Source organism: Dipodomys merriami, unplaced genomic scaffold (genome assembly GCF_024711535.1).
Source record: "Dipodomys merriami isolate MVZ:Mamm:240054 unplaced genomic scaffold, mDipMer1.0.p SCAF_1, whole genome shotgun sequence".
Classification (NCBI taxonomy): Eukaryota; Metazoa; Chordata; class Mammalia; order Rodentia; family Heteromyidae; genus Dipodomys; species Dipodomys merriami.
In genome coordinates, this window is record NW_027202270.1 from 122,347,686 (window position 1) to 122,363,292 (window position 15,607).

Consider the following 15,607-nt stretch of genomic DNA (forward strand, 5'->3'; position numbering starts at 1 on the left):
AGAAACACAATTCAATGGAATGATATATAAGGACGGTTCTTCCTGTGTGTCAGTTAACCTGGCAGTCCGCCAGATCCCGGTAAGGGCTGAAGAGGACTCTGAAGCACCAGGCTATGGTACATGCACAGCTGCGGTCACCACTTGGACCATATGAGCTGGCAGGCCCTATCACGTTGGAGATATGGTGTGGGCTTTATGGCAGCTATAATTTGTAAAGAATCAAACTGTAGCACTCTGGGATTCTGGAGTGAAGCCACACCATCTGTAGTGCAGAAGGACAGTGTTCTGGGAGCGACTAGGTCTGGGTTAAGATCGAAAAGCAAGTACCATGCATCCAAAACAACTCCTCAGGAGCTGAGGTCTGTGCAACATACTACGACTTACTGTCAGGCAGACTAGGCAGCAATTTGTCAGATGGAAAGTGATGCATCAGGAATCGGTCATAGCAGGACTATGAAGCCCAAGAAAAAGCCATAAGCAGCTGCTCAAGAACCCCTGCTATGTCACCTACTAAAGTGACAGTCTGCTTCTCTGTTCTTTCTCACTCACAGGTCAATGCACTGTCCCACATGAACAGCGGAAGGAAGAGGGAAGTTAGAAAGTGCTTAATGTGTTCTTTTGGTATGTGGAGAGTGATTCACTAGCATGTCCACCAAACATGGATATTATAAACACACAGACCTGTCTTTGGAAGTAAGTACCAAAAGAAAATGAATGGACTTCAATCAACAGTGGCCCAGGGTGAGAATTCAGAGGGAGCTATAAACAGATCCACTGGCCAGTTGGTCAGACTCCTGGAGAGAAAAAAAAGTAGATTTCAGAGCAGGAAGTCTAAACTAGATTCATGAGGATAGGTAGCATGGACTCCACTTGCAAAGGTTGGTATGTCTACTACCATCTTCAAAAGTATAAGGAATTGCAAAAGAGATGGTGACATCTTCCTTGAATAGATTACCTGGTTACTGGACATTAATTACAGTGAGTCTCTTTCTCTAGAAGAGCCAATGATTCTCTACCATAGCTGAAGATATTTAGTCTTGGTAATGCTGTCTTTCTTGCCTATAGGGCCTTCATCAGAACTGTCTGGAGAGATTTCAAATTATTTGCTCCACCAGCATAGATTATCCTGTAACATATGAAACCCACTGGTAGGTAAGATCGGGGAGTGATAAAATGCTTATGGATCTTTCTGTATTTCCAAGTATCACACAATTCAGAAGCAGTTAGCTTAAAAGAGCAATGGAATAGCCTACCAAAGGCACAAAAAACAAAGTGACAATTTGTAGGCAATGCCATACCATGATGAGAGACCAGCATGCAGGCTAAAAACCAAATCATAAGCGTCCGTGGGTGTTGTGTTCCTTATTAGGAAGAATTATGAGTCTGCAAACCAAGAGGCTAATGCAGGAGTAGTCTCCATTGTGATTTTAGCCAATGATCCACTTGAGAACCTGCTTCTTATTCCCACAATTCTAGTCTCTGAAGGAAACCCAGAATCATAACTGCTACTTGGGAGATCTAGAATCCTTGTATAAAAATATCAGCATGCTTACAAATAACTGACCCTAATCAGAAAGAGAAAGAGCTGTTATTATACGTGAACAGAGGAATAGGTGAGGAACTTAGATGATCCACCTGAGTCATGTTATCTGACTATACATGTACAAATGTTCATAACCCTACTGTAAGCAACATATGGTAAGCATGGATTTAGGTTCTTCAGGACTGAGAGATTTGTCCATATTCCCCAATAAGTTATCAAAACCAGAAGAGATGAGCAGGGAACTGGTAGTTCATTCCCGTAGTTCTACCTAATCAAGAGGCTGAGATCTGAGGATCAGGGATCAATGCTATCCCTGGAAGAAAAGTTCCATGATTCTCCCATCTCTAGTTAATCAGCAAAAAGCTGATTGAGCTGTGGCTCAAGTGGTAGAGTGCTAGCTTTGAGCAAAAAAAATCTAAGGGTCAGCACTCAGGCCCTCAATTCACATTCTAGTACAGGCACAAAAGGAACAACGAATAATATTTTTTTAAAAAAAGAGGTGAAAATTGAGAAAGTTTAGAATGAATGTTTGAAAAGAGATGGCAAATACTAATTATGGTCTTAAAACCAACTGCACTAATAGAGGCTAAAGTTTATTCGCATAACCTTCCTCCTCTAAGTTTCCTCTAAGAAGAAAGACCCATTGGAATCCTGGGCAACCTATCCCAAATGTATACGGAGGAGTAGATCACCTAGGGCAAGGGGTAGACGGTAAAGATGAATGCTTCCTTACGGATGCAGATGCTGTTGAGCTGCAAGGAGTGCAGGCGACACACCCAAGCGGCCAGTATCGCCTTCATTATGCAGCAGCAGCCCTGCCTCCTGTGGTCATCAGAAGACCCTCATGAAGCACCGAAGTCAAGTAGTGCAATGTAGAGGAAGCCAAATGAAGCGATCAGAAGGGAGAAAAGCTACCAAATATCAACCTCAGGCTCCCCATTTGGTTTTGCAACAAATGCTGTCAGTGACTTAGGCAAAACTTTTTCAATTGAGTACTGTGGACAAAAGCAGTTTTGCACTAAGCTAAAGGATGAATGGAAAGTGAAAACAGGGGAGAATGGCTCAAGGAAAGTCTTCATGAACATTTAGCTATGAAAGGAATGAGGCAGTGAGGTTGAAGCGGCGACAGGAATCAAATAGGAAAGTTATGAAGAAAAAATATTTAACTTAAAGAAGTTCTGGAGCTCACGCCTGTAATCCTAGCTACTTAGGAGGCTGAGATCTGAAGATGATGATTCAAAAGCCAGCCGGGGTAAGAAAGTTCGTGAGACTCTGATCTCCAGTTAACCACCAGAAAACCAGAAGTGGTGCTGTGGTTCAAAGTGGTAGAGCACTTGCTTTGAGCACAAAAGCTCAGGGACAGTGCCTGGACCCAGAGTTCAAGCCCATGACTGACAAAAAAACCTAATGAACAAATAAATAAATAAAAATTGGACTTAGGGCTTGAATTCAGGGCCTGGATGCTCCTGAGCAGCTGGGATTACAGGTGTGAGCCACCAGGGCCCAGCTAGAAAAAGATTCAGAGGAAAGACATTTAAAGATGTTTAGATAGCAATGGAAGGATCTAGGGGAGAAAGACAAATAGGGGGAAATCAAAGCGGTGTAAGGAGACCAGAACATCATGGGCATCTAGAGACACCCCTCTTGCATTGTCACAAGAGAAGGGGGAGAAAGGTTAGTTTGTGTTCCCCCAAATATTTGATTAAAAAAACTCTCAGATTGTTACTCTGCTCTATTACAATGATTGTCTCTGAATATTGGAGATCTTTGTACGGTTGAACCAGGTCTTGCTTGGTCTTTGAAGTAGACTAGAACCATGTGGTGGTTTTCATTTAGCTGATAGAAAAGGTTAGGCATGGGATGATTAAAGACCTTGCTAAAATGTTTATGACTTACTGGAGGTCTCTTGATTGGCTCTCTCCATTGGTATTCACCATTCTTTCTATATAAGCAACTCTTATAGCCTTAGAATAATTTCTCTGTAGGTGTGAAACCATGACTTTTGCTACTCAAGCAATGAAGATATTGGATATAATGCCAAATGAAATCAGATCCCCTCCAATCCACACTTTTTTGGGGTGGGGGGTTAGGTGAGATGAGATACTTTAAGTGCAGAGTTTGTTATGAGTCAAAGAAATCTTTCACAAGTAAATCAGACTCTCTATTGTTGCACAGAACTGAATCAGACAGAGCCTCAATGAATTCTTTCATGCCTCAGAGAGCACATTTCAGAGCTTCTGGCCTTGTTGATTTAGATTCCAGGGATTGAGGGTGGTTGTGAAATAGCAATTTGGTTATGCTACGTAAGAAGGCCAGCCAAGCATTAAATACGGGCATCTGGAGAATTTGGAAATACTAACAGGCTTGTTAGCCAAACTTTGAAACAGAACAGATAAATTATTCTTACAGATTTGAGCCCTGTTGGGATGAAAATACTCCCCTCTTCCTGCCCTCATGAGAATTTCAGTCACTTTACCCTACTAATTGACAACTCCCTGGGGATGAGTATTTCTGAAAGGAGAAAAGAACTCTTATAAATCTTCACAGGTCTCTTGGGCAAAGTGGACAAGTGTTTGCTCTTCTTAACAAAGCTGTACAACCCTGATGCCAGACAGCTGCCTAATGGTCTCAGAATGGAAGCTCGTGCTCTACAAATGGATATAACATCCTTCCAGGGCTAAATGAGGTTGGAGCTCACAAGCTCTCCACTCAATCAAGGCTTTGGCCATAATAGCTAACCTGTTACCAAGGCATGGTCTACTTTACCAGGCATTTCACATACTTGCTACCAGTACTGAGATGCTTCTAAGCATTTTATGGCATGGTTTTGGTAAATATCATAGATTGTATTACTTTATTTTTCCTTTGAATTGAGAAAACAGGAAAATTGGGGGATGAGTATTTGACTGCACATTTTCTACATCTAAACCAAGGAAGATGAAGGGAGAGGGAAAAACTAAGAAGCATTGAAGAATATCCATTTCTTAAATTAAAAAAAATCATAACCAATTTTCTTAGCATATTATCAAAAATTTCCATGTAGATACAAAATGAAGTATAAGAAGCCCATACTATCATGGAAAAATATCAATAAACCAGGGTATTATTTGAGGTGTTCCTCAGCTTTGCTATAATAGAGAAAGGCCTTTGCTTGAGTCATAAAGAGTTACAGACAATGGTGTATGCATTGCTATAACCTCATCTCTTCCTAGATTCTTGTCTGATTGGCATGAAATTCAGAAGGGATAAATGCACGGTATTCCTCAGCCAACTGGATACAAATGCCCTCCTTCACAATATAAGCAGTCTCAAAAACCGTTGACACTGGAAAGTTGTTTTGTGCTCTAAGCTTCTAAGAACACGTATAGGCATTTTCAGTATCAACCATTTTATATCTAAAATTTAAGGCATTAAGACATAAAGTGGGGCTTCTCTGTGCACTGGCATGCCCACAATGGAGCTGCATGAAAAGGTAAGGCATGGGATGATCAAGGACCTTGCTGAAATATTTAAGACTTTGACTTGGTTTGTTTACATTGGGCCACTTGTCTGGTCACTCACCCTGCATCTTTATTATTTAATGGTACTTGGAAATGTTATGCTCAGTGAAAGAAACAAGACACATATTGTGTGATTCTGTTTGAATAAATTTCTTGAATTGGTAAGACCATAGAGACAGAAAGTAGATGAATGGTTGCTAGGGATTGAGAAGAGTTGAGAATGGGGAATGCCTGTTTAATTAACATATGATGTTAGCTAGGGATAGTGTTTGTACAATGCTGTGGATATAACAAACTTCAGAATGATAACCTTATCTTGTTTGAATTTAACTATAATTAAGAGATGGTAGAAGGGAAGGAAAGAAGAGAGAAAAAGAGAGGAAGATAAACAAGAACAAGAACAGGAAGAGAGATGAGAGAATGAAGAAGAGAGCTTTTCATTTCTAAGATTTCACATTTGTTTCTTTTTTTCAGAATTTCTATATCTTTGTTGAATTCACTTTCATATCTTGCTTTATCTTCCATCCTTCATCAGTTTATTGGAATGCTCTTTTAAGTTCATCAGATTTGTATCTTCTTTCAATTCATTCAGGTGCTTATATATGTCCTCATTAATTCTATTGATCATCCCATAGCATTGTTCTTTGAGTTCACTGTTTGAAATTTAACCCATCACACTATTGTTCACGTCCTTTATTATGAAATTGCAGATTTTTGGAGGAGACTTATTGTTTTGTCATAATATGTGTTTTCTTACATTCACGTTATGCATCTGAGGCCAAGATTTTCAGTTGGAATAGTCTCGACATTGAGTTAGTACAGTGTAGTACTCCTCTCACCCCTGGACTGAGGGGTGTGACTCAGGACCAACCATTTGCCCACATGCTCAGAGCACTGGGACTGATCTCCAGCACTACTCAGATCAAAGTAAACCAGCTAGAGTCTCTTATGGAAGAATCAGTTGTCTTATTCTTGTCTGTTTTCACTATAGAGTGGCGAAAAGCTCATTAAGTCAAAAACTCAAAAGCCTTACTAATATTTTCAAGTTGAAAATATTATCAGAGATCAAAGATAAAGTAAAAGAATTAGATCCATTGGAGAAAAACAAATAAAAAGAAAATGTGAAATTATTCGTACAAGACTTCTAGGACATCATCAAAAGACCAAACCTACAAATCATGGGTATAGAAGGAGGAGAGATTAGAAAACATTGAAAACATTCAACAAAATAATCATAAAAATTTATTTTTTCAGAAAGAGAGGGGTCATAGATTAGAAGGAGAATTAGAAAAAAACAAAACATTAATATGACTGAGAAATACTACATGTTTTCAATATAAATACTACATGTTTTCAGTATTAACACTGAATAATATCAATTCTTAGTAGACTAGATTGACAAATAAGACCTAACTATTTGTTTTCAACAAAAATTTTCCTGACTGGCACAGAAAAGCACGTGGCTTAAGTAACAGAATGAAAAATTATTTTCTAGGCAAATGAACCTGAAAAGCAGACAGGAGTGGCTCTACTCATATTTCATTAAACTGACTTAAACCCAAAAGTAGAAGAGAGAAGATTACTTCATACTAATAAAGAAAACAAGAGGAGACAACAATTGTTAACATATAAATACTAAACATTGGTACATACAATTTCATTGAACAAATATTGCTGGACTTCAAAGGACAGGTACATTTCAACAAAATAATAGTGGAAAATTCAATATAAATAATCCTACTCTCATCAGTAAATAATCTCAGGGGACCCCTTTCCCCAAAAAACTCAATAAATAAACTTCAGAATAAGTTATAAACCAGATGTATTTAACCAATATATACAAAATAGTTCATCCAGCAGCTGCAAAATACACATTGTTCTCCACTTCCCATAGAACTTTCTTCAAATAATCATATTTTAGGACACAAAGCAAATGTCAACAAATACAAGAAAATTGAAACAATTCCCTATATTCTACTTTTATACTATTATTCTACTTTTATGCTAGCATAAAACTAGAAACCAACACTGAAAAATTAAAAATTACAAAACTAATCAAAGACAGAGTGATTCAATAATACATTGTTAAATAGTCAATGGGTTATCAAAGAAGGGATGGCATTATAAAATTCTGCTATCTAATGAAAATGATTTAACAAGTTGCCAGAATCCATTTTTTTCTTTTGTTTTTTAATGTAGGTGCTTTGGGAACCTACATTTGAAAAGAAAAAGGAAAAACCTGAGAGAGATCTCAATTAAATAGCCCAATGATAGATCTCAAGCTACTAGAAAAACAAGAACAAACCCAGCCTGAAATCAGCAGGTGGAAAGAAATTATAAAACAAAGTAAAAAACTAATGAAACAAAGAATCAGGAAGACAAAAAGTTGGTTCTTTAAAATGATAAACACTTAGCCAAACTGACCACAAGAAGATGAGAAAGAACTAAAGTAATAATATTGGAGATGAAACCAGGGATATAATAAAAAAATGCCAATGAAATCCAGAAGATCATTAGGAAATATTTTGAAAACATATCTTATCTGAATGTGGACAAGTTTTTAGATACACTTGACTTACCAGAAATGATGCAAAAAAGCAGAATTTGACATCTAAATGGAACATTTAAAAATCCAATCTGTAATTTTGAATGGGATTGTTCAAATTTTGTTCAAAATTTTGGACATCCATTTTTAACAGCAGTAATGAAAAGCAAGGAATAAATATTTTAGTATTTTATTTCTATGAAAATAGAACTAGCTTGAGGAATTGATTCCAGATACGACACATCAGAAGCTCACAAAGTATTTTAAAAGCTATTCACTTAAAGAATGGCTGCATATAATGGACTTTGTGTAAAGAGTCCCTCAAGGGACAGCTTAATTGTGCAGCACAAAATACTCGTCATAATAATATATCAAATTGGAAGGTCAAGCAGTTTTTATTTTTAAAATATGTGTTTTGTGCTGCTTGTAATAAACTGAAGACTGTAATAGTAAATTTCATATGTGCACAAAAATGCTAAATTATTCCAAAGCAGAATTTTGTCACTTCTGAGGGACTCAAGGGTATTTTGAAAACTCTTAATTATAAATTTTCACATCATCATAGATGACCAGTAGAACACTGATTAAAGTTTATCTTTATATAAGTGGGCTAAAGACTTTAAAGAGAGACTTCTCTGAAGAGGAAATAAGAATGGCCAATAAACACATGAAGAAATACTCAACATCTCTAGCCATAAAAGAAATGCAAATCAAGACAATGTTGAGATACCACCTCACTCCAGTTAGAATGGCTATAATCAAGAAATCTAGTAACAACAGATGCTGGAGAGGATGTGGCCAAAAGGGAACGCTACTGTATTGTTGGTGGGAGTGTAAACTTGTTCAACCACTCTGGAAAAGCAGTATGGAGTTTCCTCAAAAGACTCCACATAGAGCTCCCTTATTACCCAGCAATCTCACTTCTGGGCATTTACCCAAATGATCACAAACAAGACCATACTAAAGCTACTAGCACAACCATGTTTATTACAGCATTATTTACTATAGCTAAGATATGGACCCAACCCAGATGCCCCTCAGTAGATGAATGGATCAAGAAAATGTGATATATATACACAATGGAATTGTATGCCTCCATCAGAAAGAATGACATTGCCCATTTGTTAGGAAATGGAAAGACTTGGAAAAAATTATATTCAGTGAAGTAAGCCAGGCCCAAAGAAACATAGGTCCCATGGTTTCCCTTGTTTGCAATGACTCATACATGTCTAGGACAAGCAGAGAAGGTCAAAGGGTATGTATATAGGACCATATGAGACAATGTTAAGCAAAATGTACCCCAAGACAGGGACAAAAGTGTTTTTTTTCTTTCTTGTTATTGTTTTTAGTGTACTTAAAATGCACTATGTGATTCTTTTGTTTCTTTTGCATGTGTTCTTCCCTCACAGTATAACCCCTGTTTTCACTGTATTTGATTCTGGTATTCTGCATCTTGTATATACATTTTGGGTAATCTGGGGAGGGGAAGGGGTATAGTGGAATGCTTGAATGGGTGCAGGTTGACCCATCATGACGATGGGATGTATAGGACACTATGTTGAAAACAAACTTTACAATGTGTGTGTTGGGGGGGGTAGGAGGAGTCCAGAAGGTGGGGAGGGAAGTGATGGTTGGGGGAAAACAAAGGAGGAGGTAACAATGCTCACCACGAAATGTACTCATTTCTGAACAGTATATTTACTATATATATATATATATATATATATATATATATATATATAAAGTTTATCTTTATAAATTTTGATCTGGGGTATATCCAATGCATCTATACAATCAGGAAACATAATTATCAAGTAGATTGATTTAAGAAAACAATTACTCAATTTTGGATAAAAAAATACTATTTTGATCATGGGTACATTTAGACAGACTGTTTTATTTAAGAGAATGTTTTGAGCATTGTTTTGTATTTTCTTTCTCTTTTTTTTTTGTATTGGTTGTGGGGCTTGAACTTGGGGCCTGATCTCTGTCCTTGAGCTCTTTTGTTTTAGGTCAGCACTCTACTACTTTGAGCCATAGTACCACATCTGGTGTTGTGATGATTAATTGGAGATAACAGTCTCAAGGTCTTTCCTGGATGGGCTAGCTTTGAACCGTAATCCTCAGATTTCAGCCTCCTGAGTAGCTAGGATTATAGGTGTGAGCTTTAGCTTTTTTTTTTTTTTTGGTACTTGCTAGGCAAGTGCTTTACCACTGAGCTACATCCCAGACCTTTAAGTTGGTGATTTAGAGCTTAAATTCAAGGTATACTTTCTAGCCGGTCACTCCACCATCAAGCCTCCCCTCCCCACTTTTTTTTGGCACTAGTCCCTGACTTAGACTAAATCCTTTCAGCTGGGATGACAAGCATGTGTCACCACACACAAGCTGTTGAATTTTGAGGAGTCACATGAGCTTTTTGATGGAGCTGGCCTTGAACTGAAATCCTGATCTCAACCTCCCAAGTAGACAGAATATTCACAGGTGTAAGCCACTGTGTCTGACTTCCCATAAACAAGTATTTATTTACTACCTATTCTATACCAAATTCTGTCTAGGATGTTGGGGTCTACGACTAAACAAAAAGTATAATAGCAAACCAAAAAGCTGTTTATTTCTTAAATTTCATGTTGTGGTTTTTCTTCTTGTTGTTTATAGGGAAATAAATAAGAAACACAAAATTAAGCAAATAATGATGTATACTGGAAAGTGACCACTTTAGATTGAAAACTCAGAACCAGAATATGTGTATGTCTATATGTCCATTTATAAATACCTAGATAGATTCTATCTATCTATCTATCTATCTATCTATCTATCTATCTATCTATCTATCTATCTATCTATCTATCTATCGATTATCATTTCTCTCTCTCTCTCTCTCCCTCTCTCTCTCTCTCTCTCTCTCTCTCTCTCTCTCTCTCTCTCTCTCTCTCTCTCTCTCTCTCTCTCTCTCTCTATCTGTCCATCTACCTACCTACCTAAGCACTTATCTATCAATCACTAAGCTTGGAAGCAGGAAATTAAGCCACCATTATAAGACAAAGTACTGGGCAATAGGCGGTTGCTATGAAGCAGATGTTTCCCTTTAGATTGGAAACCACTCATCATTTAGATTATCACCACTGATATCACCAAAGCCCTAGTGAAACAAGGATGATTTGAAGACACATGCATGATTATTTTAGGTGGGCTCTGGCAATAGTCTGTTCTTAGAATTTCACTACATTTTTGTTCTTGCTCTTCTAGTTACCCTTCTTTAATTGCAAGCCATGTTAATTTTTCATGTGTAGTAGCCATGTATGCTTTCCTAAATAACTGAGTCTGCTTAAACATGTTGACTAAAGAATCCACAGAATGCCAGAAACACTGGTAGTTCAGGCCTGTAATCCTAGCTGCTCAGGAGGCTAGATTTGATGATCACTGTTGGAAGCCAAGCTGGAAGTGGCGCTGTGGCTCAAGTGGTAGAGCTAGCCTTGAGCAAAAGAAGCTCAGGGGCAGTGCCCAGGCCCTGAGTTCAAGCCCTAGGACCGGCACACACACACACACACACACACACACACACACACACACACACACACACACACAGAGAGAGAGAGAGAGAGAGAGAGAGAGAGAGAGAGAGAGAGAGAGAGAGAGAGAGAGAATAACAGTACAAATGGAACATAGAGGGAAAAAAATCCCAGAGGTGGCAAATGATTATTTAGTTTAGAAAACACTAGGATAGACCATTAGAGTCACAAATGCAGAATGTAAATGACTACAGCCGGAATCTTACAAACCATATGGGGAGGAAAAGCCATCTACTGCACTACAGCCTGGCTCCCAACCAGTGGGGTGTTGAAGGGCAGGAAAAGTGCCATGATAAACGAAAGCAAGTAGGTCAAAAGGTCAAGCCAAGCCAGCACATTGTCCCAGAAGAAAACACATAAATGCAGAATCGCTATTAAAACCCATGTCCTAATTTAGAGAGGGATGGTCCTTTTCTACAGAAAAGTAACAAAATGGCCACTTCTCTGAATGAGTGATGGGGCAGTTATCTGGGATTACAGGTAATAGGGTCTTTGTCAATTTAACATTTTAATTTGATTCTGTAGTTTAAGTTCCTTTACTTGGAAATTCTCAATGTAAGGGTATAATTTCAGACTTCCTGTAGATTAAAGACTGTCGAATACTTCACTGATGAGAAGAGATAGAGAAGAGCTTTGCCTCACCTCTCATCTAGTGAAGCCACTGGAAAACATGACAGTATATCATCGTAATCTCCTACCTCTTTATAAGACCACAAGGCACGTTTTAGGATAGACTAGATAGAAATGCCTTTTCAGCATAATATAAGGGTAGAAGACTGAGGAAGAATTATTCTCAATACCATAAAAACTGGTAAAACAGCTAGTCAATAGCTAGACAACATCTTCAGGATAATTGTGGAAATAAGGCAAACAACTGTGAAAAGAACATGCCTTTAAACCTTACCATTTAAACTAGTGAGCACACTGCAAAAGCTTTTAAGAAGCATACCATAAATCTGCAAGAGAACATCTCTCAGGGATAGTCACAGTTTCAAAGAGCATGACATAACATTTTTCTGACACTGGTTTTTGCTTTTTTTTTTTTGTCAGTTGTGGAGCTTGAACTCAGGATCTGGGTGCTGTCCTTGAGCCTCTTTGTGCTTAAGGCTAGTGCTCTATACCACTTGAGCCACAGTGTCACTTCCGGTTTTTGAGTGGCTCATTGGAGTTTAGAGTCTCACAAGAACTTTTCTTTCCAGTCTGGCTTCAAACTGTGACCCTTAGATCTCAGCCTCCTTAGTAGCTAAGATTACAGGTGTGAGCCACCAGAGCCTGACTTCTAGACTGTTTTAAAAACAGCTTTTCTCTTTCTCATGTCAGAATAGCTTCATTCTGCAGAATGTACTACTATGCTCCCATGCGACTTGGGGTCAGACCCTCCTTGCTATAGTCTTTATCCAGTCACTCTTTGTGGCTCAAGAGATTTCAGACTGTCCTCATTGGCATGTGGATATGAGAAAGCATATACTTGTAACCACTTTACCCAAATGGAAAACTTATCCCTTCTAAAAACTGCAGTTTCACAGTGAAGTAAAAGAGGGATGAAGAGAATATCAGATTTCTGACTCCTCTTCTGTTAAGTGTTCTCTCTGTCTGTCTGTCTGTCTGTCTGTCTCTCCTGTATTTGGTGAAATTTTAAACAGTTCTTTTGTAATCCTAACAGCAACATCTCTTTCAATGACTTAAATATTCTATCACTAATAACTCTTTGCTTTACTTTTTATTTGTGTATTTATCTTTGCAGTTTTTATTGTGATTAAGTGATTACATAAATTTCACACATTTCACAGTATTGTGGGATAGTGATACTTAGTTAAAGTCACAAACACATTCTAACCTTCATAGGGCAAATAACATAACTTTTTGAAGAGTTATTAAATGGATAAAGTCATGAAAATGATCAAAGGATATCTTTGGACCTTCTACCTACCACACAGCAGACGAGACCAGTGTATTCATTTCTTCATTCATTTTAAGATTTTCTTGAGCAACTAGGCAGTTCCAAGGCCCTATGCTAGGTTTTAGGATTATAGATTGACAGGGTCCCTTGTGTTAGAGGCTCTCACGTCTGCTTGGGTAGGCATACAAATAACAAGTCACAGGAAAATATAAATTGAGTCAGGACTAGGGTTCTGTCCACTCAGAGAAATTTGGAAAATGAAGAGTAGCTAAGTGGAGGGTCATGGGTCAAGAGAGGCTTTCTGAAGAAATTGATCCTGGATCTGAATCTTGGAATCCGTATTCATCAGAGGCAGAAAAGGGGAAACGGTGCCATAGCAAAAGGAGGAAATGTAGGGAAGGTGGAAGAATGCCTGAGATCAAACAGGGAACTTTGGAGCATGTGCCAGAAGTGCTGCTCAATAGGTATAGAGAGGTCAGAGAAACTGAGAGCAACCAATGACGTTTGACAGACTAGTCCAAGTCTTGATGGATCTTGAAGGCTGTACCAAAGAAAATTTTATTCTGGAGGCCATCGAGAGCCAATGTAAAGATTTCATCAAAAAGATGTTAACATATTTTCTTCTGTGATGGCAGAAATTCTTTTTCCATCCCTGTTTCGTCTTATCTACAGTTATCTTTTCAATGATCATTGATTTAAAATTTTGTTAAAAAACTGACTTTGTATATGTGTGTGTGTATGTGTGTGTGTGTATTTTGTTTAACATCAAGTTTCCAGTTTTGTAACATTCAACATGCAGATAAAAGGCATGTTGTATGAAATTACATATCTTTGCCTTGATCAAAAAGAGTTCTGGGTGTATTTGCTGTGTGGGCACACGGTTGATAATTAAGTGTACACATTCCTAAAGGCTGCATTTTAAAATGAGCCTATGGTTAATTTGTTATAACTATTTGGTGAATCAGCAAAAGTGCTTAGATAATTTCTCATCTAGAAAGATGGGGAAGGAAAACCTTTCTTAGTACCCAAGAAAAATATTTATAGAAGTGATTCCTTAAGCTGCTTACTCGTTTCTGACATGAAACTAAGACTCAGCCAGAGCTAGGAGTAGGTCAAGGCATAGACTAGTAGCTCTTGAGAAAAACAGCAACTTGCATTATTGTTGTCCTGTCCCCGAGTTTTGTTACCTTCTCTGAGTGACCAATGGGGAAGGTGTCAACTTTGCAAATGTGATCGGCTGAGATCTCCCTCACGGAAAGTACGTACACACAGCCATGCACACCCCCTGCGTGGGCCATTTCTCAAGTTGCTTCTGGGCATTTTGGACCACTGCCCCGGGTGCCTGGGGCCTCTCTGGGCCCTCCCCTCTTCTCTTCCCGGTACTCACAGTGTCTGGGTACTGGGCGGTAGGCTGGGGATGCTGTGGATGTCCTTGCAGGTGACTCTGAAGTCCTCCTCCTGGTGGCACTCACAGAGTGGAGACGGGCACCCCTTGCCCTCCAGGGTCCCGGGCAGGGCGAGCAGCAGCAGCAGCTGCTGCAGCAGACGCCCCGGCCTCATTGTCCACGGACCCTCCCGAGGGCTACTTCTTCATTCTGGGCTCCAGTCTCATTCTCTGCCCGTCTGCGCCTCAGCGCAGGAGCTGAAGGAAGGCCGGGGAGCAGGAAGGGGGCGAGGGAGGGAAGGGCCCCCAGGGCTATGACCTCACCACACCAAAGGGAGAGGCTGGAGCGGGGCGTGGTGGGGGGTGGGGGAGAGAAGAGGCTTTAAGTGCTCTGCCTCCAGGGGCACCTCTCTCCACCCAAACAAGCCTACTGGTCACGCTTCTTGGCCAGGGCCAGGCAGCCCTCCAAGTGTGCTCCCAGAACACCCCACCACCCCAACTCCCGTGCGGGGCGGCCCCCGGCTCTGTCCCCTCGCCCCACGCCTCCCTCCCATCCGTTCTCTTCCAAGGCACCGTCCAGATGCCTGCCTCCTCTTTCTTCTCTCCCGGGGCCTCGCCCGCTGGGGACAGCCCGCCGCCGCCGCCGGCGCAGGTGCCAACCCCACGGGGCGCGCACCGCGTCCAAAGTCAGCAGCGGCGCGGGCGTGGACGGTCCGGGCTGAGCTGGGGGTCTGGCAGGACTTGGGATCGTCCTGGGGAACGCACGCACCGGTGCCCGGGCGGAGGCGGAGGCTGGCGCCCGGCCCCCCGGCCAGCTCCGCGGGATCTTCGCGGCTGTGCCCCCTGGAGCGCCCGCCCGTCTCCCGGGAGAGCCGCCCGCCCCGAGGCGCCGCCGGCCCCGGTGGGGTGCGGACCCCACTTGCTCCCGGCAAGCCAGGACCTGGACTCTGGGGCCATCTGCTGTGGAGAAGGGAGAACAGCAGCCCCCCGGCCTCGCGCCCCCGGGGAGGGGACCGCGCTGCCGACTGCAGACTGACCCTGGAAACGGGCAAGCTTCTATTTTGCCCTCCCTCCCTCCCCCCAAAGTGGTCCAGGGTTCATTGTTATTCACATACCGCCCCCCACTTAAAAAAAAAAAGATTAATTAAAAACGTGAGTCAGAT

At 40.5% G+C, this 15,607-nt stretch overlaps 1 protein-coding gene across 1 annotated transcript in view; it reads right to left on the reverse strand.

Moving 5' to 3' along the window:
• The window catches only part of Tshr (thyroid stimulating hormone receptor), a 113,759-nt gene extending 99,139 nt beyond the window's left edge, over nt 1–14,620 (reverse strand). The window contains exon 1 of the mRNA XM_069989551.1: nt 14,448–14,620. Coding sequence (XP_069845652.1) covers nt 14,448–14,620 — 173 coding nt within the window. The remainder of the gene's footprint in view (nt 1–14,447) is intronic.
• Nucleotides 14,621–15,607: the final 987 nt, after the last annotated feature.